This window comes from Argiope bruennichi, chromosome 11, assembly GCF_947563725.1.
Source record: "Argiope bruennichi chromosome 11, qqArgBrue1.1, whole genome shotgun sequence".
Taxonomy (NCBI): Eukaryota; Metazoa; Arthropoda; class Arachnida; order Araneae; family Araneidae; genus Argiope; species Argiope bruennichi.
Window position 1 is genome coordinate 31,939,378 of NC_079161.1, and position 26,225 is coordinate 31,965,602.

The window sequence follows — 26,225 nt, forward strand, 5'->3', positions numbered from 1 at the left end:
TTTGAAATAATCGGCCGAAAAATCTTAAGCCTAGCCTCATTAGCGTGGGAAAAAAAAACAAAAAAAAAAACTGAAGCCTTACTCATTTGGGCCTTACTCATGTGGGAAAAATAAAAAGATTTTTTTGGCGGGAAAGTTAGTTTTTAATTAATAATTAAAATTCTAATTAAAAATTCAAAAAAGGGACCCCAGGTGCACATTCTCGACCTTCAAGGTATACATGTACCAAATTTGGTAGCTGTAGGTCAAACGGTCTGGTCTGCAGAACACCAACACACACACACACATTGAGCTTTATATAAGTATAGATAGATAACTTGTAGTTATACATTATAGATAGATAAAATTTTGGATCTACATTCGACATCCTTAAAAAACACGAAACATTTTCTCTCCTGACAATAGAATATCAGTAATCCCAGAAAGTGTTTTGCTGCAAAACCGATTACATTATAAATGACTTGCAATAATACATTATAGAAAGATAATTTTTGTATTTACGTTTGAAAAACCTTAAAAACACGCAACATTTTCTCTTCTGACTATCAAATATGAATTTCAGAAAATGTGTTGGTACAGAACTGATTACATTATAGACTAGTCGCCGTTGGCGATCAGTTTGTTTTAAAACCCAGTTTGTCCAAATTATTAACTTATTAGGCTGCTAAATTATCAATATGGAATGAATTTCACCTAGTTATTCAATACGACTATAATTACACTTGTTTACTGCAATTTACAAAAAGTACATATTACGAAATAAAAGCGTAAATAAATATTCTACTACGGATTAAATGCTTGGCAAAAAAAAAAAAAAAAAAAAAAAAAAAACCATGCTTGAATGTTTTGATGGATAATTTGAACTCTGTAAAAACATTGTTTTCGATAGTACATAAAATTCAATAAAAAATATTATTAAATTGAAATGAAAAATTTACGAAAATAAAATTTATACCATTAAAAAGACGTTTTTTTAAAACCTTAAGATAATACAAAAAGCACTTTTTAAAAATATCGTATTGTCTGGCCTATAAAGAGTCAACATACACGCGCACACACACATTTAGCTTTATTATAAGTATAAATATAAATATAGATATAGATATAGATATAAATATATAGATAGATAAGTTGCAATAATGCATTATATTTAGATAAAGTTTTTGTATCTAAATTCGAAATAGCACAAATGGCGAAGAACACAAAGCCTTCCAGATTCCAAACAATCATCAGTTGGATAAATACTATTGCTGCAGAGCTGATTATATTGTAGATAACTCATAGCTTTTCTAAGAGAATGCAAAACATCTAGAAGAAGATAAGGTGCCATATTTAATATTCGGGATATGTTTTGCTGATTTCATCACCATTATGCCAACGTCAGGCTAGAGGTCAATGCCTGGAGCCTAAATTGTCGCAGGTTCTCAAAAGAAACCACATTTCTGCTCCTTCGCTTTTAAATAGAAAGAAATAGCTAGAATATTGGCTCTAAAGTACAGTTTGGAAAGACATCACTTTTTATTTTTAACTTCGTATTATATAAAGGAGAATCTATGTTGCATCTCTTCTCCTTGACTGATTTGGTGAATCTTTATAATTTTTACACAATCACAGTAATTACGAATTTATCATCCGGTTCGCATTTAATTTTGTTGATTATGTTTTTGGGTTATCGTGTGGACCGATCGATAAACAATAAATCTTTTGTCGGGTTTAGTCACATATTTGTTACAGATACCCAGTATCATTCCTAAAATCATGCACCAAGTATTATCTTCTCAGCTTTTTGCATCGGTAAATCATTCAGTTACCATTCATTTAAACAGGAAGACAGGCAGATTTTCTGTTATATGGAAATCTACAAATTCGTTAAAAAAACATACTATGTTTCGTATTCAACAGATTTTTAATATACCAATTTTTTTATTTTATTAGCTTTGTGAATACGTGTTTGTTTCTATTTGTCTGATTCCTGATTGATCGGCATTCATATTTTTAAACAATATCGTTGAAACAGCTGTTCGGTTTTATAAAATTTCTAATAACTAAATGAAGTTAATAAATCAAAATAGGCATCTGATCAATTATATTTGATAAATTATTATTTCTATCTTAATATTTTATCTTTCATAGAATTTCTATTTAAAAGAAAACTTTTTTATCTGGCAACTAGAAAAAATAAATTTTTTTTAAATTGATTTGTTTGTGGCTCTCTCTTAACCTAACTATTCCAGGCAATTCCTTAGTCTGCCTAGTTTTAAATTCGCCCTATTTTTGTCTTTTTACATACTCTTGGTAATGGATGGAGAAGAAACATAAATAAAATTCAAATTTTCATTAACCTGGCGACAAGCCAGTCACTTCTTTCTTATACCTCCAATACGAATTAAATTTGTTTTCATTTTTTTATAACTAATACCAAAAAAACCAAGCTTCTCTCAGCATTTTTTTTTTTTTTTTTTGTTATACAGTGGATTTTTTTTTTGGAGAAAATATTTAAATATTTATCGCATACTGATTACATACGAATATTTTTCAGTCTTACCTACATATGAACTGGTCATTTAAAAAAATCTTGAATGCACTTAGTTTAACATGTTATTCGAAATGGTTAACAAAATAATTGCATTGTTGCTATTGGATATGAGCCGTACGTATTCGGATAATGTCAGGCAGCGCCATCTCACAAAATTTTAAGGTGACAGTAAGTTATCATCCTATGGCAACAATGCAAGTACCACAAAAAATTACGAGATGGCGCTATATGACATTGCCAGCATGAGAGCAGATAGAAAAAGGCTCTAATAGCTAGTTATATATATATATATATATATATATATATATATATATATATATATATATATATATATATATATATATATACAAAAGTATTAGAATCAAGTTAATAGGAAAAACAAAAATCAAATAAAAATTAAACCAAAAAAAAATATATATATATATATATATATATATATATTTTTATATATATATATATATATATATATATATATATATATATATATATATATATATATATATATATATATATATTTATATATATATATATATATATATATATATATATATATTTATATATATATATATATATATATATATATATATATATATATATATATATATATATATATATATATATATATATATATATATATATATATAAATGTTGTTTTTTGTGTGTTTGTGTGAAATCATGTTTTCCCAGGAAAGACACCTATATAGATAAACTTAAGCAGCAAAACTTTATCTAAATATAAAATTTCATCCAAATCGTTTGAGCAGTTTCCGAGATACACGAAATAAATTTATATTTATGTAAACAGAATTTTTAAAATGGAGGCCGAAGATAGAAAAGACTTTATTAATTTTTAAACTTTATTTATCCTTTCCTCCCATCCCGGGAGGCATGATTTATGTATTATGTAGAAGCGACGAAGCACATTAACACAGAACGGCACAAAAGCGAAAAGAGCAAAGAGCGTAAAAGAGACAGAAAATAATTTTCCCGAGTTATACTATGAGATTCCGATAGAGATTTCTTTACGCATGTCGATTTAGGTGGGGGGAATTTATCTTAAAAGATTAAAAGACTTAAAAGTTTAAGGAATATGTCTAGGTTGACAGATTTTTTATCCCTTCATTCGGAGTGTGGGAACTTCTCGCCTTCTGCAATTTTAGAACTCATGTTTAATTAATTAAATAAAAAAGGTGGAATTAAATCAGGAAATAAGAGAACATTGAAATTTAAAAAAAGGTGGAATTGGATCAGGAAATAAGAGAACATTTAAACTATAAAAAGGTGGAATTGGATCAGGAAATAAGATAAAACTTTGAAAATAAATAAGAACTAAAAATTAGATTTAAAAATATCATTACGTATATATACAAGAATTGTTCGTCTAAAGTTATAAAATTTATTACCCCTTTATTCATTATAATAATTATCTGACCCATTGTAGTGATTACTGATTATCATTTTTTACAGAAGAGATTTTCAGAATCTTATGATGAGAGTTTGTAACGCGTTTTTCAAGCGAAATATAGGAAATAAATGAAAAATGAATATGACAGGTTTACAATGCAAATGATCTTTGGTAGCAAATTTCAAATAGATTAAAAAAAATTTATGCGTGAAAATAATTTAAAACCTTTGACATTTTTTTCGCAAGAAACGGAATTTCAATGCAAGTCTGCTTGTATCAGCGCTTATTATCATTTATTATTATTATTTTTTTAATCTTGTATTCAAAAGTCACGATGCATAAAATGTAAACACCGATCTTTCATAAAATAGGAGTATCCGAGAACTACTTTAAATTCAACAGTGCGACGCCTTGGAAATTGTCACGCCACTGCAGTTACATCGCTTCCTCTGAAGCAGATTCTGATTGATTTAGTGACGGTGAACTTAGGTAACTTTTTTTCTTTTTTGCAGATTGAGATATCCTTGCGTCATGAATTCCTTGCGTTGAGACATTCTTCTCCTTGAAAAATTTCAGCAGAACTTTTCATATGGAAAAGTTTTGTTTTTGAATTTTAATATAAACCAGAGATCTCTCGAACTGATCTCCGCGAAACTGTCTCGCATGCTCTACGATAAAGATCTTATCCCTCTTCGTTCCGGTTGCTTGGCGCAGTATAACCAAATATGGCGCCATTAAATGCTAATAAACCAACAAACCTTCTTCCTCAGTGAACCTTGGGTAAATCCACAAATATCTTGCATGGCATTGGTGAAAGATAGTTACGAAATATATATCTTTTGTGTGAATCTGGTACTGAATCTCTCAAGAGATTATATATTTTGGATACCTTGTAGCCAGCCAACTGATACCAAAATTGGACACGAAATTATTGTTGTAAACAAAAGATAACAAACCGAATTTCATTGATTTAAGCCATTGCGTTTATGGGTTGTTGCCTTTTCATGTATGCAAAAGTGAAGGCCGACAGACAGACAAATGTGATTCAAAATTTGATAATTATCTGTATTTTAAATGATAATCTTGTATCCACATAGTTCTTTGCGTTTTAAGTTAACGAATTTCCTCGTACTCGAACAACCAGATTCCTTGAGAATGGATTTCGTTGAAATTTTGATAAAAATCTACAAATTTGGTTGCAATTTCATATAACAAATTTCAACAGACAAAACGCCTTTGAATTATCTTGTTTAGAGACGGACAGACAAACTGACTGAATATCAAATAGATTGACTGACTGACACATAGAATGGCATAATTCCAAAAATGTGCTCTTCGGACTCAGAGAGTTCTAAAACGTCAAGATTCGCCAAAAACCTGGAGTCCTAACTTTTTTTTTGTCGATTATAATACATCCTCTATACTTCGCACAAGGCAATAAAAAAATGTATTTTGAATTAAATAAAAATCTGAATTTATATGATAGTAGCCATGTTCGCTGACCAGTTGTTCAACCTTGATATTCATAGCATTAATATAATAATGACAATCTGTTTTGATAAGTTGCTTTTCGTTACACCAAATAGTTGAATTTCGTTGAACAATAAACATACAGCAATCTGAACAGATATGTGTGTAAAAAAAAAAATTAGTAAAATCAGCTGTCGCATGAAATTTTCGAAATCAGTTCGATTGTTGAAGCTGGGGAGTGTGTTATGTTTTTATTTTGAGACATAAATCTAGAAAATGGAGGAATGATAATTGCAGACGATCATTAATGGCGTATCTAGACGCCATGATATTTCAAATGAGGCAAAAATTTATAAAATTGACCAGGCTGTTGGGCTGCGTAACGGTTTTTTTGCTGGTTTATATGGCTGTGGGAATTTTACACCATCTTTTAATAGAAACAAAACATTCAATTGTGGAGTGATTGTTTAATTTAGCAATATTAGTACCCAGTTTTAAAGTTAAAGTAATTATTTCGGCTGGAGCCAATAAAATTTGAAACCGAGGTCAGATGACGAGAACGACATCTGAGTCATCACCTTCCCTCAATATTTCTAAATTCCACCAGTGTTTGCTGTCTGTTCATTTCCAACTAGTTGATCTGTTGTATGTGTTTTACCTTAGGGCGATTACCTCGTTGTAGTTATTTTGGCTCTATAATTTTGTATTTTAATATGCTAGCCAACTCTCCGTGGAGTTTTATGCTATATCTTGCAAAAAAAAAGTTACAAATATTTCTATATCTTAATATAAATAAAAGTCGTTATGACCATACATGTATGTATGTTCCAAATCTCCTCCTAAATTCAAGACGAATTGAACCGTATTTTGTACACCTGAAAATTCCTTTTAAATCTGCCGCTTATACTTTCGCGAACCATCCATTAAATTTACAAAATACCCATTAGGCAAAGCGTTTTTTTTTTTTTTTTTTTTTTTTTTTTTTTTTGTGCAAAATAATACTGCGCATCACTTTCCACGCTGCGCAGAATGAACTCACAAAGAATTTGTTCATTCAACAAGTCTAGTTTGATTAAAATTCTGTAAATTGACTTTCTAAAAATGGCGTATTACATCGCAAAATATTGCATTTTTGGTTATTGGCAGAATGGAATACCTACCTTGCATGGGCAATTCTACGTAATACTGTTCTTGGTAGTGAAAAGCGTGGAAAATGGTTTTGAATCTCCTTCCTACATGGTGTAAGAGGCATACGTTAAGACAAGAGTCACCACCTTCTAATTTCTCGTTTGCATTCGAGAATTCTTGGGTATTTAAAGAAATCGAGATTTTTTTTAATATAATTTCGAGCTTCTAGTTTTTAAGGTAAGATTCGTTTTATAAGAAATAAAGAGAGCTTCTAGTTTTTAAGGAAAGATTCGTTTTATAAGAAATAAAGAGAGCTTCTAGTTTTTAAGGTAAGATTCGTTTTATAAGAAATAAAGAGTCTTACCTTAAAAACTAGAAGGTCGAAATTATATTTAAAAAAATCTCGATTTCTTTAAATACCCAAGAATTCTCGAATGCCAACGAGAAATTAGAAGGTGGTGAGTCTTATCCTAACGTATGCTTCTTCCACCATGTAGGAAGGAGATTCAAAACCATTTTCCAGTCTGCGTGGTATTATCCAGTTCCACTTTGAATAATAACCACTCTGTTAAGAATTATATTTGTGCAAAATGTTTAGTTAATTCAATAAATTCGTAAGTGGTGGAAAGATGGATGGCCTTTGGATGACGAGTTCCATTAATGCCTCGGATTTGTCAAGGGCTTCGTTACCGTCTTCCTCGTCATTATTCTCGGAGCCTAGTCTAATTAATATTCCTCCTAATAGTGGAACGTCTCGTTTTCTCTTTTGCCTTATCTCAAGTCCGATGGCAGGCTAAATCGGGGAATTTTTCGAACACTACAAAAGAGAGAGTACATTTAGAGCTGGAATTCACATTTCAGATGAACCAAGCCCATATTAAAATAAGGTATCAAACTTCAAACCTTCCGGTCCCAAATATGGGACCTTACCACAAGATATAGCTCCCTTGAAAAGACATAGGGAATCTGATAATGTAATTTAAAAACCTTATTCTCAAGAATAAAAATGACGGTTAAGGGTAAAATTTACTTGATATCTGAGAAAATGACAGACATTCAAAGATGTAATCTAGTTAGGTTGCTTGCTCATAAAACTGGAGAATGGCTTTATCTTAGCCATTTCAAGTGTGAGTGTGTCTTAAAGATTTTATTATTAGCTTAGCTGAACTGAAATTCGCAACTGCTATCTGAAGCCAATTTTAGAAATCAACTCTGAGACCTTACAACAAGGTATCGTTACTAAAAAGATATAGGAAATCTGATAAATGTAATTTAGAAACATTATTATAAAAAAAAAGACAGTTAAGGGCAAAATTAACTTGATATATGAGAAATATTGAAAGATGCAATCTAGCTAGGTTGCCTGTTCATAAAACCGTAGATGGCTTTTTCTTAGCCATTTCACGTGCAAGTGTGTTTTTAAGATTTTGTTATTTGCTTGGCTGAATTAAAATCCGCAGTTTCTGAGGCCATTTTAGAAACCAGAAATGAAATAGAACATAAAAAAAAATGAATGTGACGAGTTTTCTCACCTATCTTTTACAGCTACGTGCGTTCTTACCCAGGAAATAGTTTTTTTTTCCGAGAAAATTCCGCATTAATATTTTAAATGTGTTTGAGTTTTACGAGCACGAAATCCCAATAAACTCCGTTCATTTGAAACTTTGATTGGATCTGAAAATGAATATACAAGAATCAATGAAATAGTTGAAACAAAAAAATGGAAGCGAAGATTAATTTTTCATATTAGATTTATAAATGATGGATAGTTAATTAATTTTTAGTAAATATTTTTAATAAATAAAAGAGTTTTAAAGTAATTGAAAATTTGCAATATTTTAAAAAATGATAATTTCAAAAAATAAGTAATTTTAATGCATAAAAAATATTTAGCACTTTGAATGAAACAATTATAATTTCAAAACCACCAATATATTTAGTATTTAACTTATTCAAAATTTTGAAAGATGTTTCTCATTGATTTTTCATTGAATATTTTACACAATAGTCTCGAGTGAATTAATGGCCACAAAAAATTATTCATTGATAGTCATCGAGGATGGCATAAAAAAGCTAAATCAGAAATAGAATCATTTTTTTGCAACTTTTATTTTTGATGTAGAATTAACCAAAATAAATTCCAATTGTAGACAATAATTAAATATTGTAATTATAACTGTAATTGTAACTGACGAAATTAAAAAGAGTAGAGAAGAAATTCAAGCCACTGCTGAATTCTGTCTAAAAAAATTCGAATAATCCAGATTTTATTGCATTATAAAGTGAATAATGTCAAAGAAACCAACAGATTAAATAAATTATTTATTGAGTTTGACATTTAAAATTTCTACATTGCAAATTTTTTATCAGATAAATAAAATAAAATTGAAAATTTGTACTACTTTTTAAAATGAAAGTTTAAAAAAATAAATAGTTTTAATGAATAAAAATATTTCGTACTTTGAATGAAACAATTATAACTTCAAAACCAACAGAACATTTCATATTTAATGTATTAAATGTTTCAGAAAGGTGTTTCTTATTGATATTTCACTGAATATTTTACTCGGGAGTCTTGAGTGAATGAATGGCCATAAAAATAAAGATACAGGCATAAGGAAGCCAAGTGAGAAATAAAAGCATTTTTTGCTCAATTTTTATTTTTTATTTTGAATTAAACAAAATAAGTTCTAATTATAGACAATATTTTAATTATAAAGACCACAAAAAATTTTGAATTCAGATTTTACCGCATTAAAAAGTGTATATTGTCAAAAGAGTCAAAGACATCTATTGTGCTAGCATTTGAAATCTGTACATTGCAAACTTTTTTATCAGAGTGCTTATCGTTTTTCGAGTAAAAAAGAATATTATCAAAACTAACATTAAAACAATTAATATGTTTTTCTCTATATACACCATATAACCTGAGACATTATCAATTTTAAATTCTGAATTCTTATAAGATGTAGTAGGATTGTGAAACGAGCTTATCACAAGTAAGATATTAAGGCTTGTATCTCCGTTTTGTACATGAAATGGTTTAAAACGAGAAACAGATTCCTTATTTTCTATTGCCATTTTACAGAAGAGATAAGAATTGTATCGCAGTGCTAATAAACAAAAAAATCAATGCTTTCAACATAAGATTTCAAAAACGATTGTTTTAAAGGCTGAGTTATTTTATTAATATCGCTTTGTTAACATAAAGGCTTTGTTTGCTTTATAGGGTTCCACTCGGGTTATCAGGGTTCCTGGCACGGTGATTGACCTTCAGGTGTGAAAAACTGTATAACAACTGTAATATATTTTGTCCTTCAATCTTTATTTAACAATTTTAGCACCTTGAATGATATAAAACTTAAATCCCTTCCAACTTCTCTAGAACTCCCAGGAAAGCTACAAATGAAAGCAAAAAGATTCTGATGTATTTTAAATTTAATAATATACAATATCATTAAACATTTATTTAATAATAATTATTATAACTTTCTATGAGTCAAGTGGATCATTTAAAGCAATTTTTATCGTCTAAATGAGTAAGATTAAACTAATTTTCCATTCGCTAAATGGTATTTAATTCCTGAATTAATAATTATTATCTGATATAGGATTTGGCAGTTGTATATGTTTATTCAATTTTCTAAGTATAATTTCCGTCATTATTATTATTATTATTAATTCTGCCAGAAGTAACTTTACTGAAATTTATGCTTGTATAAAATTGTAATGGTATCTTTTTGGGGCAAGGCATGGGTGTGTGTTGGCATTTCTAAAGGAAGATCATTTGATCTAATTATCAAATTTATGACTAATATAATTTAAAGGAAGGAAATATGCAGTATCAAGTACTTACTTTACAGTTTTATTAAAATTTTAATTATTTAAAAATGAAATAAAATTTGTAATTTCTTTAGCTATAATTTCCGAAAATAGTATTTCATAAAAATAATTTAAACACTACTTTGAAATGGTTTAAAAAAAACCCTTCTATAATACCAAATTAGTTGCAGCCCAGTTTTTCATTTAATTTTACCAAAGCAAAATATGGGCAACTTTTAACAATACTTTCATCATTTTGATGAAACTTTCCATTGTTTTGAAGACAATGAATAGTAATTCTTGTTTTTATTTAGTTTATTGCCGGCATAAGGGTAGCGCGTCTTTTTGGGGGTCATGGGTTCGAATCCCGGTTCGGGCATGGTTGTTCTTCATCTGTGTTCTATCTGTGAGGTGTGTGAATGTGCCCCCCTGTAAAAAGGGTTGTGCAAGCGAACGTGTGTGAGTTTCATGAGCTAGAAGCCAGACTTCTACCCTCAGGTGCTCAAGGGTCTTTACCCTCAGAAGCTACTGCACCACCTTTCCGTGGTAACGCGGACACAACATCATCATTTCATTGATTTTAGTAATATCATAATAATTTTTTCTTTTTAAAAAAATAATCATTAAATGGTTTTTTAGTGTCAGACTTCTGATCTGATATTGACTAGAAATTCTGGGTATTGAATTTCCGCTAGTATTAAAAAGTCAGATAAAACTCACTGCTTAGTGGATTACTTAGCAAGTTATATTAAAATTTCTCTCAAATTCCGGAATCTACCATTTCTAATGACTTCTAGAAATTTCCTTTTCACTCTTCCGCTTTGCTCTAATATCCGTTTCTCATAATTATAAAAATCTGAGATACCCGTAGCGTTGTCCACAATTCACATTCACTAACATGAAGGATAACACCTTTATCAGGGAGTATATGAAAAAGTTTCGAAGCAAAACACTCTCTTTAGCATTTTTAAATCAAATCTACCTTTCTTTTTTAAAGTTTGATTTTTTATCCGCTCATATCTATATGAACAAGATATCCACAAAATGCAAATAGCTGGACATATAAACTCGAGCAAATAGATATATCATTAAAATTCAAATGTGTGCTCTGTTTTAAATGGTGTGCCAAGTTCATTTATTATGGCGTCCACCATTTATCAATATATTTATGAGTATATTTGAAAACGCAAACATTAAGCCTTGGAAAATTCGTATTGTAGAAATTTTGGTGCTTTTATTTATTGCTGAAAAAGAAGATACAAAAAAAAATCTATATTCCGTTTTTTTTACTTTCTCACATGCGTAGCATTGAGAATCATCAAAAAATACGAACTCGTGTTTTTGAGAATCTCCAATTATTAGACCACCCTAAGTTCGAAAAACACATTTTTAGAAAATATCCTTCCTTCTGTCTGTCTTTGACAAGGATAGCTCAAAAACTCTTCGAGCTAGAAGGGTGAAATTTGGTGTACGGTTGTTACATTAATTTTGCAGTTTCCTACCAAATTCTGATTAAGATCTGTTGAGAAGGAATCCGTCTGTACGGCTGTTCAACTACAAATTAAAACGATAATTACAAAACGAAGAGGGCTAGATAGATAATAATCGGCACACATATTTAACATCTGTAGTATAGAAACCTGTCAAATTTTCAGCCAAAACCAACTCTCTGTTGGTTTTCTCTTTCAGAAACATGCAAACGCGATGATTCAAAATCGCTATGACTTAAATATATCAAATTAGGTATGGGAATTTTTGACTATAATTGCAGTTTTGTGTCAAATCTTTATTTCAATCGATTGAGAAAAACTTTTCTAAAGCACAAATTCGATTTTTTCTATGCTATTGATTATTTGCCAAATAACTTATCAAACTTGGCACGACAGATTCAGTAAAAATTCTAAATTAACGCCAAAAGTTAACATTTCGTAACTATTGTACGCCAATTCCATGCAAGGCGTTCTCTGGCATGTCAAGTTTATTAGAGAGTATGCGAGAAAGTTTTTTGGAGACCACTCCTTCAGGTTTACTGTGTGATGAAACAGAAAAAACATCACATTATAACAGTATAAGAGAAAATCGAGATTTAAATAACTCGAGCCGATTGTTTTAGCGCAAATATAGCCAAAAATAGCTCCTGCACCGCTACAAGCAACCCACTGCTTACGACACCTAATAAACTGGGAATCGCTAAATGACTTTTTTAACAAAATCATTTAGACGCCAAATTTTTTTTTCCAACAAAAAGGGTCATGAGTGAAAAATATTGATAAAAGCACTCTTCTAGAATCTTCCACTTTCAAATAAAAGATTCGAGGTTTCTTAATTCTAAAATGAAATTGAGTTCGTAAAGCGGCAACCTCTGGAAGGTCGTTGGGAAGAATCAAACTGAAAGTCAGCGAGCGACCTTGGCTTTCGATTGAATGTTCCGCTTTTTAACGGACGGCAACAGGTACCATAATGGGGAAGTACCGACAACGCCCTCCGTTTAAAAAATTACAAACAATTATCGTTAATGGACTTGGAAAAGCGCTTTTCAACTGCGAGAGACGGTAGCTTCTTACATATTATCTCACGTTAAATGAATCAATATTTTCTTTCTTCTGAATAATGACCATTAAGTTAAATGAATCTTTTCTTACAATGGATGCTAATACTTTAAAGTAGATATGCTGTCCAAGGGAAGGATATGGACAACCGAGGTCAGTCTGGAAAATAAATGGACAAAGCTTTCTGAAGAAATATTGATCAACGTATGACGTACTATATAACCCTGTTTGTACACTTTTCAAAAGACGAAACGAATAGTGATGCAAATGGCGAACAATATTTATAGATATATAAAATGCTCGGCGAATGAGCGGGTGTTGTCTCCCTAAAACTTTCTCGCACACTCTCTAATAAAATTGCCATCCCAGAGAACGCCTTGCATGCCATTGGCAAACAATAGCAACGAAATATTTACTTTTTTTGTGAATTTGGCATTTTTAGTCAATCTATCGTGTCATCCTTGGCGAGTTTTTTGGCGATTAATCCTTCACGTGAGGGTAACAGTATCCGAAAATCGAATCTGTGCTTTAGGCAGGTTTTTCTCAATCGATTGAAACAAAGATTTGAACAAAACTACACTTGTGGTCATAAAATTCCATATAAAATTCGATATGTTTAAGTTATTGCGTTTTTGAATGATCGTGTTTACATGTTTCTGGAAGTACCGACCGACAGACAAACAACCTGTCGTTGGATTTCGCTCAAAAATTTAACTGGTGTCTACACTGTAGTTGTTAAATATGAGTACCGAATCTAATCTATTCAGAAGGCCGTGGTGGGCTGGTGGTAAGGGCTCGGCTTGTGAGTAGTAGGGTTTCAGGTTCGAGACCCCATTCCACCGAAGAACCGCCGTGTAAGGGGGTCTGTTGCACAATAAATCCGTCAGGACCAATTGTCCTCCCGTTGGTTGGTGTGGTGTGGAGAGGTGGGTGCAAGCTCAGGTGTCGTCCTCGTCATCTGACCACGGTTCAAAATTACTAGGGCCGTCCCAAAATAGACCTAGTATTGCTTTAAACAAAATGTTAATGTAACTAAACTAAACATCTATTAAGATATTTTCGTTTTGTAGTTATGTTAATTTGTATTCGAACAGCCGGACATTTCGTCCATCTAGTTTCAAGCGTTTTTCAGTTATCTTCGTCACAGACAGGCAGACAGACATTTTCTAAAAATGTGTTTATCGTTTTCAGGGTAGTTCAAAACGAGGAGATTTTTTTTGACGATTGTTATACTTTCTCTATACTACACATACTAGAAAGTAAAATGTGACAAATGTTTCATAAATGCCTATATATATATATATGCTTGTTTGTTCGTCTTGTAGAGAAATCCAAGGCTTTTGTCCGCTATTGATGGGATACGGTACACTTTGCTCTTCAAGATTAGAGAAAAGTCACTTCAAATGTTCGAAATTAACAAAAATTTAAACTGATTTAAAAATAAGCAAATTTAGTGATTTGAACTGCGAAAGCGTTTTGTGGCCCAACGTTCTTGCCAAATTCGCATGAAATATTAAGCTCATCCCTTAACGAAAAACCATGCTTTGCAATGTTTCAAGAATCACATATTTTGCAAAACCAAGCGTCCAATACCCCTCACTTTTCTGTATTGTGGAGCGATAAGAAAGGAATTCCTATCTTATCCACGCAAAACTCTCGTGAGATACTCATCGACAAGGTCTTACTCATTACTCGCTATCAGGAGTAGGTGGGTACTCTAGTCATTTGAAAATCAATCCAATGTTTTTTAACCCAAACTAATAAAGAAATTTTCGGTTGTTAAAATAATTCGTTAATTTGAGGCTTATTATTCGTTAAATAGAAGGTTTTGCCTTTATTTTATCAGGCAAGAAGAAAAATTCGTTAAATCGCGAAATGCGGTGGACAGAACTTCGTTAAATCGGGCCCGACTAAACGTGGAGTAAAGAAAAAGTTGAACACTTGTCGAATTCTCGAAATCATAAATCGCGTTATAAGACTTCTGATTATAGAAACTATAATTCGGTTAATGAATCACTGATTATTGGAGCCAACGATTCACTTAATGGTTTTAAAATTAATCAATAAAATTAATAAATTATAGTATTTTTAAATTTATAAATTGAAATTAACTTCTTCAAAGACGTTCTTTATTGATTAGATTTATTAGAATTACTAATTATCAGTACAAAGGAAATTGACATCATTTGATATTACCTACGAGAAATTTAAGAACCTGTGAAAATTCAGAATACCATTATGTCTGTGAAAATTTCATAAAAAATTCGACGTATACCGTTATATCTTGAGACAAAACAAATAAGTAGTTTATATCATTCTGAACCTAGATTCGATAGTAAGGCGTTCTCGTAAGCATGTCTTAGTCCTTGAAGGGTATAATAAAGGTGTTTTACTTTATCTTTATATATGCAAGATAATTTAAAAATGCTAAACCAGTTTATTCATGTAATAAAAAAAATTAGATAAAAATTGAACATCTAAACAAATGACTTCCATTTTAGCCCTAAAAATTGTTAGATTAACCCGTTTTAAACTCGGTTATGGCATTTAGTCCTTTTACATGCACTGAACTGGGAAAAAAAAATGGACGAAGAAACAAATCAATGATTTCCTTGAAAAAGTATTTCCTGAAATAATATCATATTCGATCCATAACATCTTTTGTTTATGGTATTGTATTTTTATTCAAAGAGCGATATCTGTCACCATGGATTCTTCAATCTTCAAAATGGCCCAATAAATGCCTTTAAAAGAAGCGTTGTCAAACACCAGAGCCATTTGTATTTCTGAGCCAATAGCAGGTAAATTCAAGGTCGAAACTTGCAAAGTGTTTTCGTGTAGTCATTGTTCCAAAAAAATGGTTCGTTGACTATTCTTAAAGTATGAGAATCTTCACGTTCATCTATTAAGAAACGCTTGGGAAGTCTTCCTTTATTGATGTTAGGTCTAGACAGGAAACAAAATTGGGAGCGCAGTTAAATATCGGAAACAATAAATACTTATATGGCTTGATAAGTAATTTTGAAATCTTTTCTTCTGTTCAGACTTCCGAACAGTGAAGAAAATGCTGCTATACGCATATTTTAAATATAGCCAATATAGCGAACTTAAACATACTTTGAGAAAATACACTGTATAGGAATTTATACGTAAGCCATATTAAAAAAAAAATTTAAAAAAGTTTTTCAGCTTTCATTTCTTGGAAAAAATTCAAGTTAAAAAATGGTTTTGTAAAATTTTATTTTGTTGAACTTGAATATAAACAGTGAGGGATATAGCAACAAAGGCTGTTATCCCGTAGGAGGGAAAAAGTTACAGTTAACGTTACGTTAAAAGTTACAGTCAAAATACTTGAAGGCTTGAATAAAGATGTAATATTTGCATGCAACAGCTTGAGACAAAAGAATTGTTCGGCTGTTCGATGCTGAATTTTTTCCAGAGCGCTTCTCTGTAGACTGTATATTTTGAACATTTTCTTATTTTGTTTTAAGTACAATTAAAACAAAAAAGAAAAAGTTTGTTGCCAATCGACAGCGCAGAATTTTAGTTGAATATAAAAAGAAAGAAGTGAACGGTGATAATTAAAAAAATACCTTATTTTTCATGTAGTAACTTTCAATTAAACATTACAAAGGAAAATATCATATTATTAACTGTGACGTCGCCGAGATAAGTGGCCATTGGGTTATAATATGATTTTTTCGCGCATCAGTGGCTTTGCAAGCGCAAAGTGCGTTTTAGGCATGGTGAAATTTTTTTCAACCTTTGATCATATTTTTCTTTCAAAAGTAACCTATGCGCACAAACATTTTGTCACGAATGGGTATACCTGACCACAGGATCGCTACGTTTATGACTTAATCGTATAAACAAAACAAATTGGATGCACAATCACAAATGAAAAACATCAGTTTTTTTAAAATTTGATTTATTTGTTATTATTACTTTTTTTGTCTTCGCTACTCGTGCTGCAATGAACATGCTATAAATTTATTCAATAAAACTTTCAGCATCTACAGTAGCAGAATAAATAGAATAATTCTGCTTTATTCTGGGTTAGGTCATGGTATAATTAATAAAAAAAAGGTGTAATTTGGATGGAACCAACCTGCACTCAATTTTTTTTAAGTAAAAGTTCCATAAGGAGCCCTCTATATATTAAAATAAGAACAAATATCAAAATTCCCAATGGCAACAACCATTTTCTTAATCAAATTTTAAATTTATATCAAATGTTCTTCCAGATAAACAAGTTTTATTAGTCTAGTCCAATTTGCATCGAAATTATAAGCTAACAAAATTTTTGTTCTTCCAATAAAGGTTATCATTCCAAGGAATAAGGATAAATAAAATAAATCCAACGTTACAAAAGAAAGCTGCAACGAAGAAAATATTGCAAAATAAAATTTTCATTACATTTTTTTTTTAATAAAAGGAAATATTTTATTTTCCTTTTTTTTTTCAGTCTACTAATGAAATCGTGTTTTGGAAACATTTTAATTTTTCCTTTTTTTTTTTACTTTTTAATGCTTGTATTTCATAAAATCCTGCTCTAGATACTATGAAATATTGTAATTATCTCAATTTTTGGCTACTAGATTAGATAAATTAAAAAAAAAATAACTAAATTAAATCAATTTATTGACAAATTTTCTCTGAAAATATATAAATATTTTAAATTTGTCATCAATGCAATTTAAATAATTTCAGAACTACAGTAGCGTCAAATAAAAAGAAGTCGTAAAAAATTGGTTTTGATAATTGCACACGAGTATATACATTAAGCAACTTGTCTTTATGGTATTTCTTTCTGTTTGTTTATAATTTTTATTTTAAAATCCTAACTTTGAATTTTTTTCATAAGAAAAATTAAAATCACCATTAACCTTTATTTAATAATTCAAAATAAAATTTTAAGTCATTATTTTTTCTAATTTGTTTATCACACCATTATAGCGAATTAGAATTATGATAATAATATCAATGCTTTTATTATGTAAAATGTAAGATTAAAAAAAAAAAACATTATATCCATGACTCAAGAAGCATAAAATGTTTTAGAAAGTAAATTGCCGTTAAAAATATTATCGAAGATTGATGATTAGTCATAATATTGTAATTGAACAATTCATTAAAAATGACTCTTCGTCGACAAAGACTTAGTCATTTATCTGTCGATATTTGGATTTCTGTTTCAATAAAACTGATAATAGCTATTCTGGTATGCATGAATTAATACGCTAATTTACATCTTTCATTTGTATCAAATAACGATGTTTTAGATGACAAGCGATTATCTTTTTCTTTATCTATTCATTTTTGGAAGATTTATCGAAGTTGAAATTTTCCTCATTCCACTTATAGACGCTTAACGACATTATCATCCTATGGGCTGGGTCAGACGGCCTTGTTCAAAGGTCGTTACGAATATGCAAATTAAATATCTGACTAATTCTTACTTTCAATATATCCGTAAGATTCAAAGCGTGAATACATTTTTGGTTTGTATAAACTAGGAAGGTTGCAGTGGTAATTCGTGCATTACACAGAGGGGGCGCTGAAATCTATCTTACATTTATTGATAATGCTACTGTGAAATGCTGGAATAGTATCTGTAAATCATATATCTTATTCTTACTTTCAACAAATTTATCAGATACATAGTGTGAATATTTTTCTAATTTATAAAAATTGAACCGTGAGCTGGTTCGTACATTACTCAGTGGGGGCGCTGAAAGCTATCTAAAATTCCACAACGTTACCTTTCAGCACAATGTAAACCTTTTCCTTTCGAATTAGTTTTTGATAAATTATGTATTAATTAATAGGAAAAGGAATATAATTTTTGACTTGAAGCTGGTTAGTTATAACGAAGAGACAATAATTTAGTAATTATCAATTTTTAATAAATTTGAATTGAATATTAAATAAAAACCTATGCGTTTTCGATATTTTACCTCTATTCCTTTCTCTAGTTTTTAAACAGATACCCCAAAATAAATGTTTCTATAGTATTTATTTATGAAAAAATTAATTGTAGAAAAGTTTAATTTGATATTTATTAATTCATGATTAACCTTTATTTATACTTTCTCGTATGCATAGTATAAATAGAACGTATAGTTATTCCTAAAAAAATTCGACCTCAAGATTTTGACGAATCTCCACGTTTTAGACCTGCCTGAGGTCGAAAAACACATTTTTCGAAAATGTCTAATGTCTGCGACAAAGATAACTCGAAAACCGCTTTGAGCTAGACGGTTGAAATTTGGCATACGATCTTTTGTGGATTTCCATCAAATTTTGAGTAAAATTTTACGGAGGAAAAACGTCTGTCCGGTAGTTTGAATATAAGTTAACGCGAAAATTACAAAACGAAAAGAACTAGAGAGATAAAATTCAGTATACAGATTTAATATCTACAGTGTAAACAACTGCCACAGTTTGAGCTGAATCCAATAATGAGTTGACCGTCTGTCGGTTCGTATTTTCAGAAATACATAAATGTGATAATTCAAAATAATTCAAAATTCATATAATAATTCAAAATAATATATATATCAAATTTGGTATGGGATTTTGTGTCCACAAGTGCAGTTTTGTGTCAAATTTTTGTTTCAATCGGTCGGAAAAAACATGTCTAAAACACAAATTCGCTTTTCGGATATTATTAACGCCTGAAAGGGATTACTCGCCAAATAACTCGCCAACAATGACGCGATAAATTCATGTTAAATTCACGACAAATGTTTATTATTTCATAACTATTGTATGCCAATGCCATGTAATGCGTGACAAGTTTATCAGAGAATATGCGAGACAGTTTGTGGGAGCCCACTACAGCTAATTGTATATTCAAATTCCATATTCGCGTAAAAAAATTTCCTCTAATAGAAGAATTCTTAAAACTTCGTTTTTATCGTCTGTGAAAGAAACAAGTAATATATTAAAAAAATTAAGTCAATTCCTACTTATTTTTTATATTATTTATATATATCTTATATTATTTATGATCGGGTGTCGCGTCAGTAATCTCAGAGTTTGACAGCAAACTTGGCGAGCATTTGGCAACATGGCGACGTATTTGGCGACTTTGGCGACCAAATAGAAATTACTGGGCAAATTTAATTAATTAATTAATATTTGAAAAAAAAAACTGTATTAACATCAAGTGTCATCCACTACAAGTTTAAAAAAATGTATTTGAATTTGAGTGGATGAATAAAAAGTATTTTATTAACGATTTAAATTTGAACAAGATATATATATATATATATATATATATATCTTGGATACTCCCACTTGGATACTATCTATATATACTATATACTATATATATCTTGGATACTTCCCACTCTCCTTTTATATATATATATAAAAGAAGAGTGGGAACTAATAGTAGGAATTGAAAAAAGCAGCATTCTCGAAAGTAACTTCTTCCCTTCACATTAAGTGAAATAGGGTGAATGCACTTGGTTATTGCGCTTAACTTTTCTAAATAGATGCACAATTTGGCGCTTTTTGTGATTAACTTCAAAGTAAATTGAAGGGAATAAATTTGCAATTTTACTTGTCCCTTCGGTTGCGAGTTCGAACAACGCCACCGAAGATTCTCCGTGTGTGTGGTGGCTGGCGCACGTTAAATTCTGTCGTGGTCACAATCCTCCATGTCGAGAGTAATACCACTGCGGGTACTGGATCAGGGGTGATCGTTCTCTGATTCAGGTCTAAATTACGATCTGTGGATGAGTGAATGAAATGCATGAATGAAGGCCATGTAAAAAGAGTTGTGACGTATGTGTAGCTAAGTCTTACTCTTGGCCCTAGATGGCGCTACTGAAAAAACAAGGGACGCACCTTTGGCTTAAAATCACTGATTTCTAAAGTCAATGGTCTTGTCCATGACAAGTGCCATTAGAAACAATGACAACAACAGCATATTCGTATTAAATTCTGCAATTTCAAATTAAATGCTAAAATCAATCGATCCAGCTTTTTACATTTTTTAAAATCATCTTACCTAATTACATACAAATGCTGAATTTGTATAAATGAAACATTTGTACGTTTAACCCAATGTGTTTCACATGTCATTTGTCCTTCAGGGAAAACTGTTGGCCTTACAGCTTAAAAATTTAGTGCATATTCAGCAACGGATTTACGTATAATTTACACAAGTTAAGGCTTAGGGCCCCCATCCTTCATGGCTTAATACTAAATACGAATACTAAACTACTTAATACTAATTACTAGTACTAAACTACTTAATACTAAAACTAAACTACTTAATATTAAATACTAATACTAAACTACTTAATACTAAATACTAATACTAAACTACTTAATATTAAATACTAATACTAAACTACTTAATACTAAATACTAATACTAAACTACTTAATATTAAATACTAATACTAAACTACTTAATACTAAATACTAATACTAAACTACTTAATAATAAATACTTCCATATACAAAATTATTACTTAAATGGACTTAAAAAGGACGCCGCATCTCAAACAGCTTAGGGTCTCATCAAACCTAAATCCAGCACTGCACGTAATTACATCCTTGCTTTCAGATAAAGGAAAAAAAAAAAAAAAAAAAAAAAAAAGATGTATCAATATTTTTCATTATAATGGTGGTTAAAAATTATTTGAAATATCAACATTTTATTTCCGTACCTTCGAAACATATTATTGCATAAAAACTATATTTTCGTCATTTTGAAATTCGAAACAGTTAGTTTTACACTGATATCTGATCTATTTTCGACCAATCTTTCGACTATATCTTTTAAATACAGTTTTCAGAATTTTTTTTCTTTATTTTAGAGATTTTATACATATACACATTATAACTAACTATATACATTCTTTTAGTGCCTCTTATCATTGCTATAATTAAAAGTCATATTTTAAAATCTAATATAAAGACCTCTGAATGAAATTTGAAACTTTATGTTGTTATCATGGCTTAGACCGAAAGCTTGAATCTTTTTTATTCATTTGCTAATAAGCTATAGGGATCAACTGATTCTCCGTGGATATTGGTTATATATAATTTCAGTTAAATTCTTTAGAAGCAACTTCATATCCTCGATTCCTCAAATTGTCAGATAAAGCCATGTTATTTTAATTGTCTTTTATATATTTCATAATTTGATAGAAATCTACAAATTTGATCTTTAGTCACGATACAAAATTGCATATATCTAGTTTCAAAGAATTATTGAATCACTGTGCTCATAGAGTGATAGACATAATCCCAAAAATTACGTTCAAAATTTAATAGAAATCTACAAATTTGATCTTTAGTCACGATACAAAATTGCATATATCTAGTTTCAAAGAATTATTGAATCACTGTGCTCATAGAGTGATAGACATAATCCCAAATATTACGTTCAAAATTTGATAGAAATCTACAAATTTGATCTATAGTCATGATACAAAATTGCATATATCTGGTTCGAAGAATTTTTGAATCGTCGTGCTCATAGACCGATAGACATAATCCCAATAATGCGGTTTTTGGATTAAGATTTGTGAATTCTTCTGTGTATTTTGACAATTATAATTCTTTCTCCTTGTATATTTCATATACGAGGAGAAAATTAGTAATGTGATCAACATTCCAGTTTTCTTAGAGTATTCATATCCGTATCTCATGCTTTTATTATTTCGTCTGAATAACCAGTTTTTCAATAATAAATATTTTCGTGCATTAATAAATATGTCCTTTTTGCAAAAAGCAACTGTTCATAATTTTATTAAGTTCCCCCTTTAAGAAATTTCAAGTGTTTAAACAAAGAACCTCTCATGGGCTGAGAAGAGCTAAAGATTTCTTTTTCGTGTTACTTAAGTGAAAGTATTTCTGATCAGGGCATTGTCGTGCCTCAGAGGATCAATCGTTAAGTAATGAAATTCAGCGAGTAAAAGTCATTAAATCCTGAAGGACAAATCCCACGAGAGAGAATTTGGGGAAAAACCATTCAGTAATGATTGTAATAACTCTTTGATAACTGATAGCTTTCTGTAACAAATTACGTAAGAAATTATTGTTTATAACATACACCACACCCTTTGAGTGAAAAAACAATTCCAACACCAACAAAAATATGTATATATCGTCCGATCTTCATTCAACCATCTTAAAAAAATTCGCCATAAACAAAAAACAAAATAACTGACCGCTCGAGAAAAGCAAAGATAAAAAAAAAATCGCCAAAAAATGAAAAGATCGTCCTTGGCGAGTTTACTCCTAAAAACCCAACCCAGAATACGATTCTGGAATAAGAATTCATCAAAACAAAAGCGCGCCAAGAGGATACAATTGGAGAAAGGATTCTTCTGCAGGGAGGGGCCGAGGTAAAGGGGTAGAGAGAAAGTGTGTGAGAGTGACGTGTTTTGAGGGGAATTTCAATGCAGTTTTGGCCGTGGATGTCGAATATAAATACCGAGGCTCGGACCGAGGAAAAGTATTCCCTCGCAGTTCAGCAAACGAGAAGCTACTACAACTCCTCAAAAATGGCAAAATTCGTAAGTTGGCTTTTGCACAGTTTTCTCCTTTTTCTTAAATAGCTTACATCATTTGATAAGCGTGAAAGTGTTTCAAATGCTTTCATTTTCTTTAGCTTGCATTCTTACGAGTCTTAATAAATAAGAGCAAGTTTGTTTAGAACTTTTTATTATATTTCAATGCTTCAAAGCAGTTAATTTTCTAACCGACTGTTTAAACTGTAACTGTCTCACTTTCTTTTAGTCTATTGTTTTTCATTTAAGAATTTTTAGAATCAATATAAATTCTTATAATTTTTCCTGTACTTACAAGTGACACTTTTTGACAAATACAATTTTTATCTAAAATATGTTAACATAGTTTGTTAAGAGATTTTTTACTGCCTAAAATTATTCTTATTCTTGTTTTGTACAGATTTCAATAGTCTTGTTGCTTAAAATTTTTTTCAATATTTAAAAGTTTTTCTTTTTGTTAACTAAAAAAGTTAAGTTTTGAACAGATAATATTTTTCAATATTTAAGCATTTTTCTTTTTGTTAACTAAAAAAGTTAATTTTTGGAACAGATTTCGATAGTTTTGTTGCTTAAAAAAACTCTTCTCCAAATGAAATTTAGTGAAAGCATTGACATATTTGAAATAATATTAGTATTTTCTTTTCCTTAATTTGTTAGCATTTAATTTTTACAGACTTGAATAAAATGAAAACGCTATATGGCTTTTTAAAGTTTTGCTATAAGTTTTCAATATTTAAAAATTTTTCAAGAAAACTACAAAAACTCAGAGGGATTTTTTTTAAAAAAAACGCTGAAACTTTTTCCAAATTTATTTCATAAAATGTTTATTTTGAAATCGCTCCTTATCTGATTTACTTTTATACAATTACAAAAAAGTGAAATTTTTTTATATATTTCTCAAACATGTCTATAATGAAAAAAAATGTATCTTCTTTTAATTTACAGCAGATCAATTTTAACTTTAATGAGAAATTTAAACATTAAATTGATTTCTTCTTTAATTTTAATTTTCAAGATTCTAGCGAAATGCAATAACAATATAACAATCCACATCTAGCTTCTGAATGAAAATTAAAGCTTCCTATGATTATCTTGAATTGAGAAAGTTTTTAGGGCTATGATATAACGGATTAAAATGAATAAAATAAAGATGATTAAGGGTTCTATCCGCTAACTGTGTTCCACACCAGTAGAAAGATATGCGCTTTTATCTTTATTTGTTGAGTTTCCAAGTTTACCTTAAATTAAAACACAAATGTACACCAATTTCACATAAAAGATCAGCATAAAGATACCCTGCTCCATCTATTGGAATTAAATTAGATTTCTGAAACAAATACTATTTAAACGCTCAAAACATTCTATGAATAGCAGTGATTCCTCCAACTTAAAGACAAATATATACCAATTTCACATAAAATATCAACATAAAGAAACTCTGTTCCATACATTGGAAGTAAGTTTCTTTAAATAACAGTAATTGCAGACACTTCTTCCTTCCTATTTCTTCATTTATGAATTTGGTTAAACATGGCAGAACAATTGCGATTAGAATGACCACAAATACTAGTAATAATGATCTTATTTTAAAAATTATCTCTAAGCTTGTGCTAAAGTAAAATTTTAATTATTTTTCCCATAGGCATCTCTCGCTCTCCTCGCCGTCTTCCTCGGAGTCTGCTCCGCAGCTAGCTTCGGAGGAGTGAAGGATTACGCAGGAAACTACTATGACTTCTCCACCGGACAATACTCCAGCGCCCTCACCGGTAAGGTCTACAACACTGCTCCCTTCGCATACGTTCCTCCTGTCGCCCCTGTTGTAGCCGCCCCTGCCGTTGCTCCCGTCATCGCCCCTGCATCTTACGTTGCCCCTCCATCCTTCTATTCTCCCTTCTACGGACCTGCAGCTTACGTTGCCCCCTTCTTGAAGAAATAGGTAAGGATCTGAGTTAGATTTTTTCCCTTGTAAAAAAGGCTTTGTTGGTTTATAGAATCTCTCACCAAAATGTGATACTTTTATCTTAATAAGGCAACCATACATTGATTTACAGAATTTCTAGCAAAAACTGGCACTTTTATCTTAACGTGGCAATCATTCAGTATTTGCAGCTTAAAATTTCCCCAGCTACAGCTATAATTTTAAACAAATCAAGGAATAATGTATTATAATATTCAATGATTAAAAAATTTCTTCTAAAATGAAAATTATAAATTTTTAAACTATGAAATTATTTTATATCATTCGTATCTTTTAATTCAAGATATATATTTATATTGTTTTTTATTATATCCACTAACATTAACTCTTTTCTATTCACAGATTCCTGATTCACTGATTGTTCGTTCTCTCTATTTATAAACTCCGAGCCAAATGTCCTTCCTTTTTTTTATCTTCTTTCTTGTCCAAGAGAGCTGTGAGTGGCCAAAAAAATTGATGCTCAAGCACTTTTGTACTGGAAAAAAATAAATTGATTATTTTTGTAAGATTGAGTCCTGTATTTTATTTCATCCTTTCTTATAGTGAAAATGGACATGATATTCTTTAATTTCTGCATTTCATCTGCTTTTACAAGCTATAAAATATTCGTTGTAGCACCTGCTATTGTTGATATAATGAATATTGTAGCACAATTTTTTTTTACTGGGATAATAATTATATATTATGCCGGTAACAGCAATTCCATAATAATTTCTCTTACTAGCAAAGTAATTAGAATTTAATAGCTAGTAGCTCAAAATTCCTATTAATATCAATTATAATTTATAAAAAAAGTAACC

The 26,225-nt window shown here is 30.3% G+C and overlaps 1 protein-coding gene across 1 annotated transcript; it reads left to right on the forward strand.

The window, feature by feature from the left end:
- Positions 1–23,305: 23,305 nt before the first annotated feature.
- Positions 23,306–25,931, forward strand: LOC129957281 (uncharacterized). The gene is made up of 3 exons (XM_056069543.1): positions 23,306–23,453; positions 25,090–25,383; positions 25,768–25,931. The coding sequence occupies exons 1-2, from the start codon at positions 23,337–23,339 to the stop codon at positions 25,381–25,383; spliced, it is 411 nt and encodes a 136-aa protein (XP_055925518.1). The 5' UTR covers positions 23,306–23,336; the 3' UTR covers positions 25,768–25,931.
- Positions 25,932–26,225: the final 294 nt, after the last annotated feature.

Excerpts from the sequence above, each read along its gene's own strand:
- LOC129957281 (XM_056069543.1), top strand. The coding sequence starts at position 23,337 with ATGCAGTTTTGGCCGTGGATGTCGAATATAAATACCGAGGCTCGGACC. Across the intron at positions 23,454-25,089 it reads CCTCAAAAATGGCAAAATTC|GCATCTCTCGCTCTCCTCGC; the intron begins GTAAGTTGGCTT and ends TTTTTCCCATAG.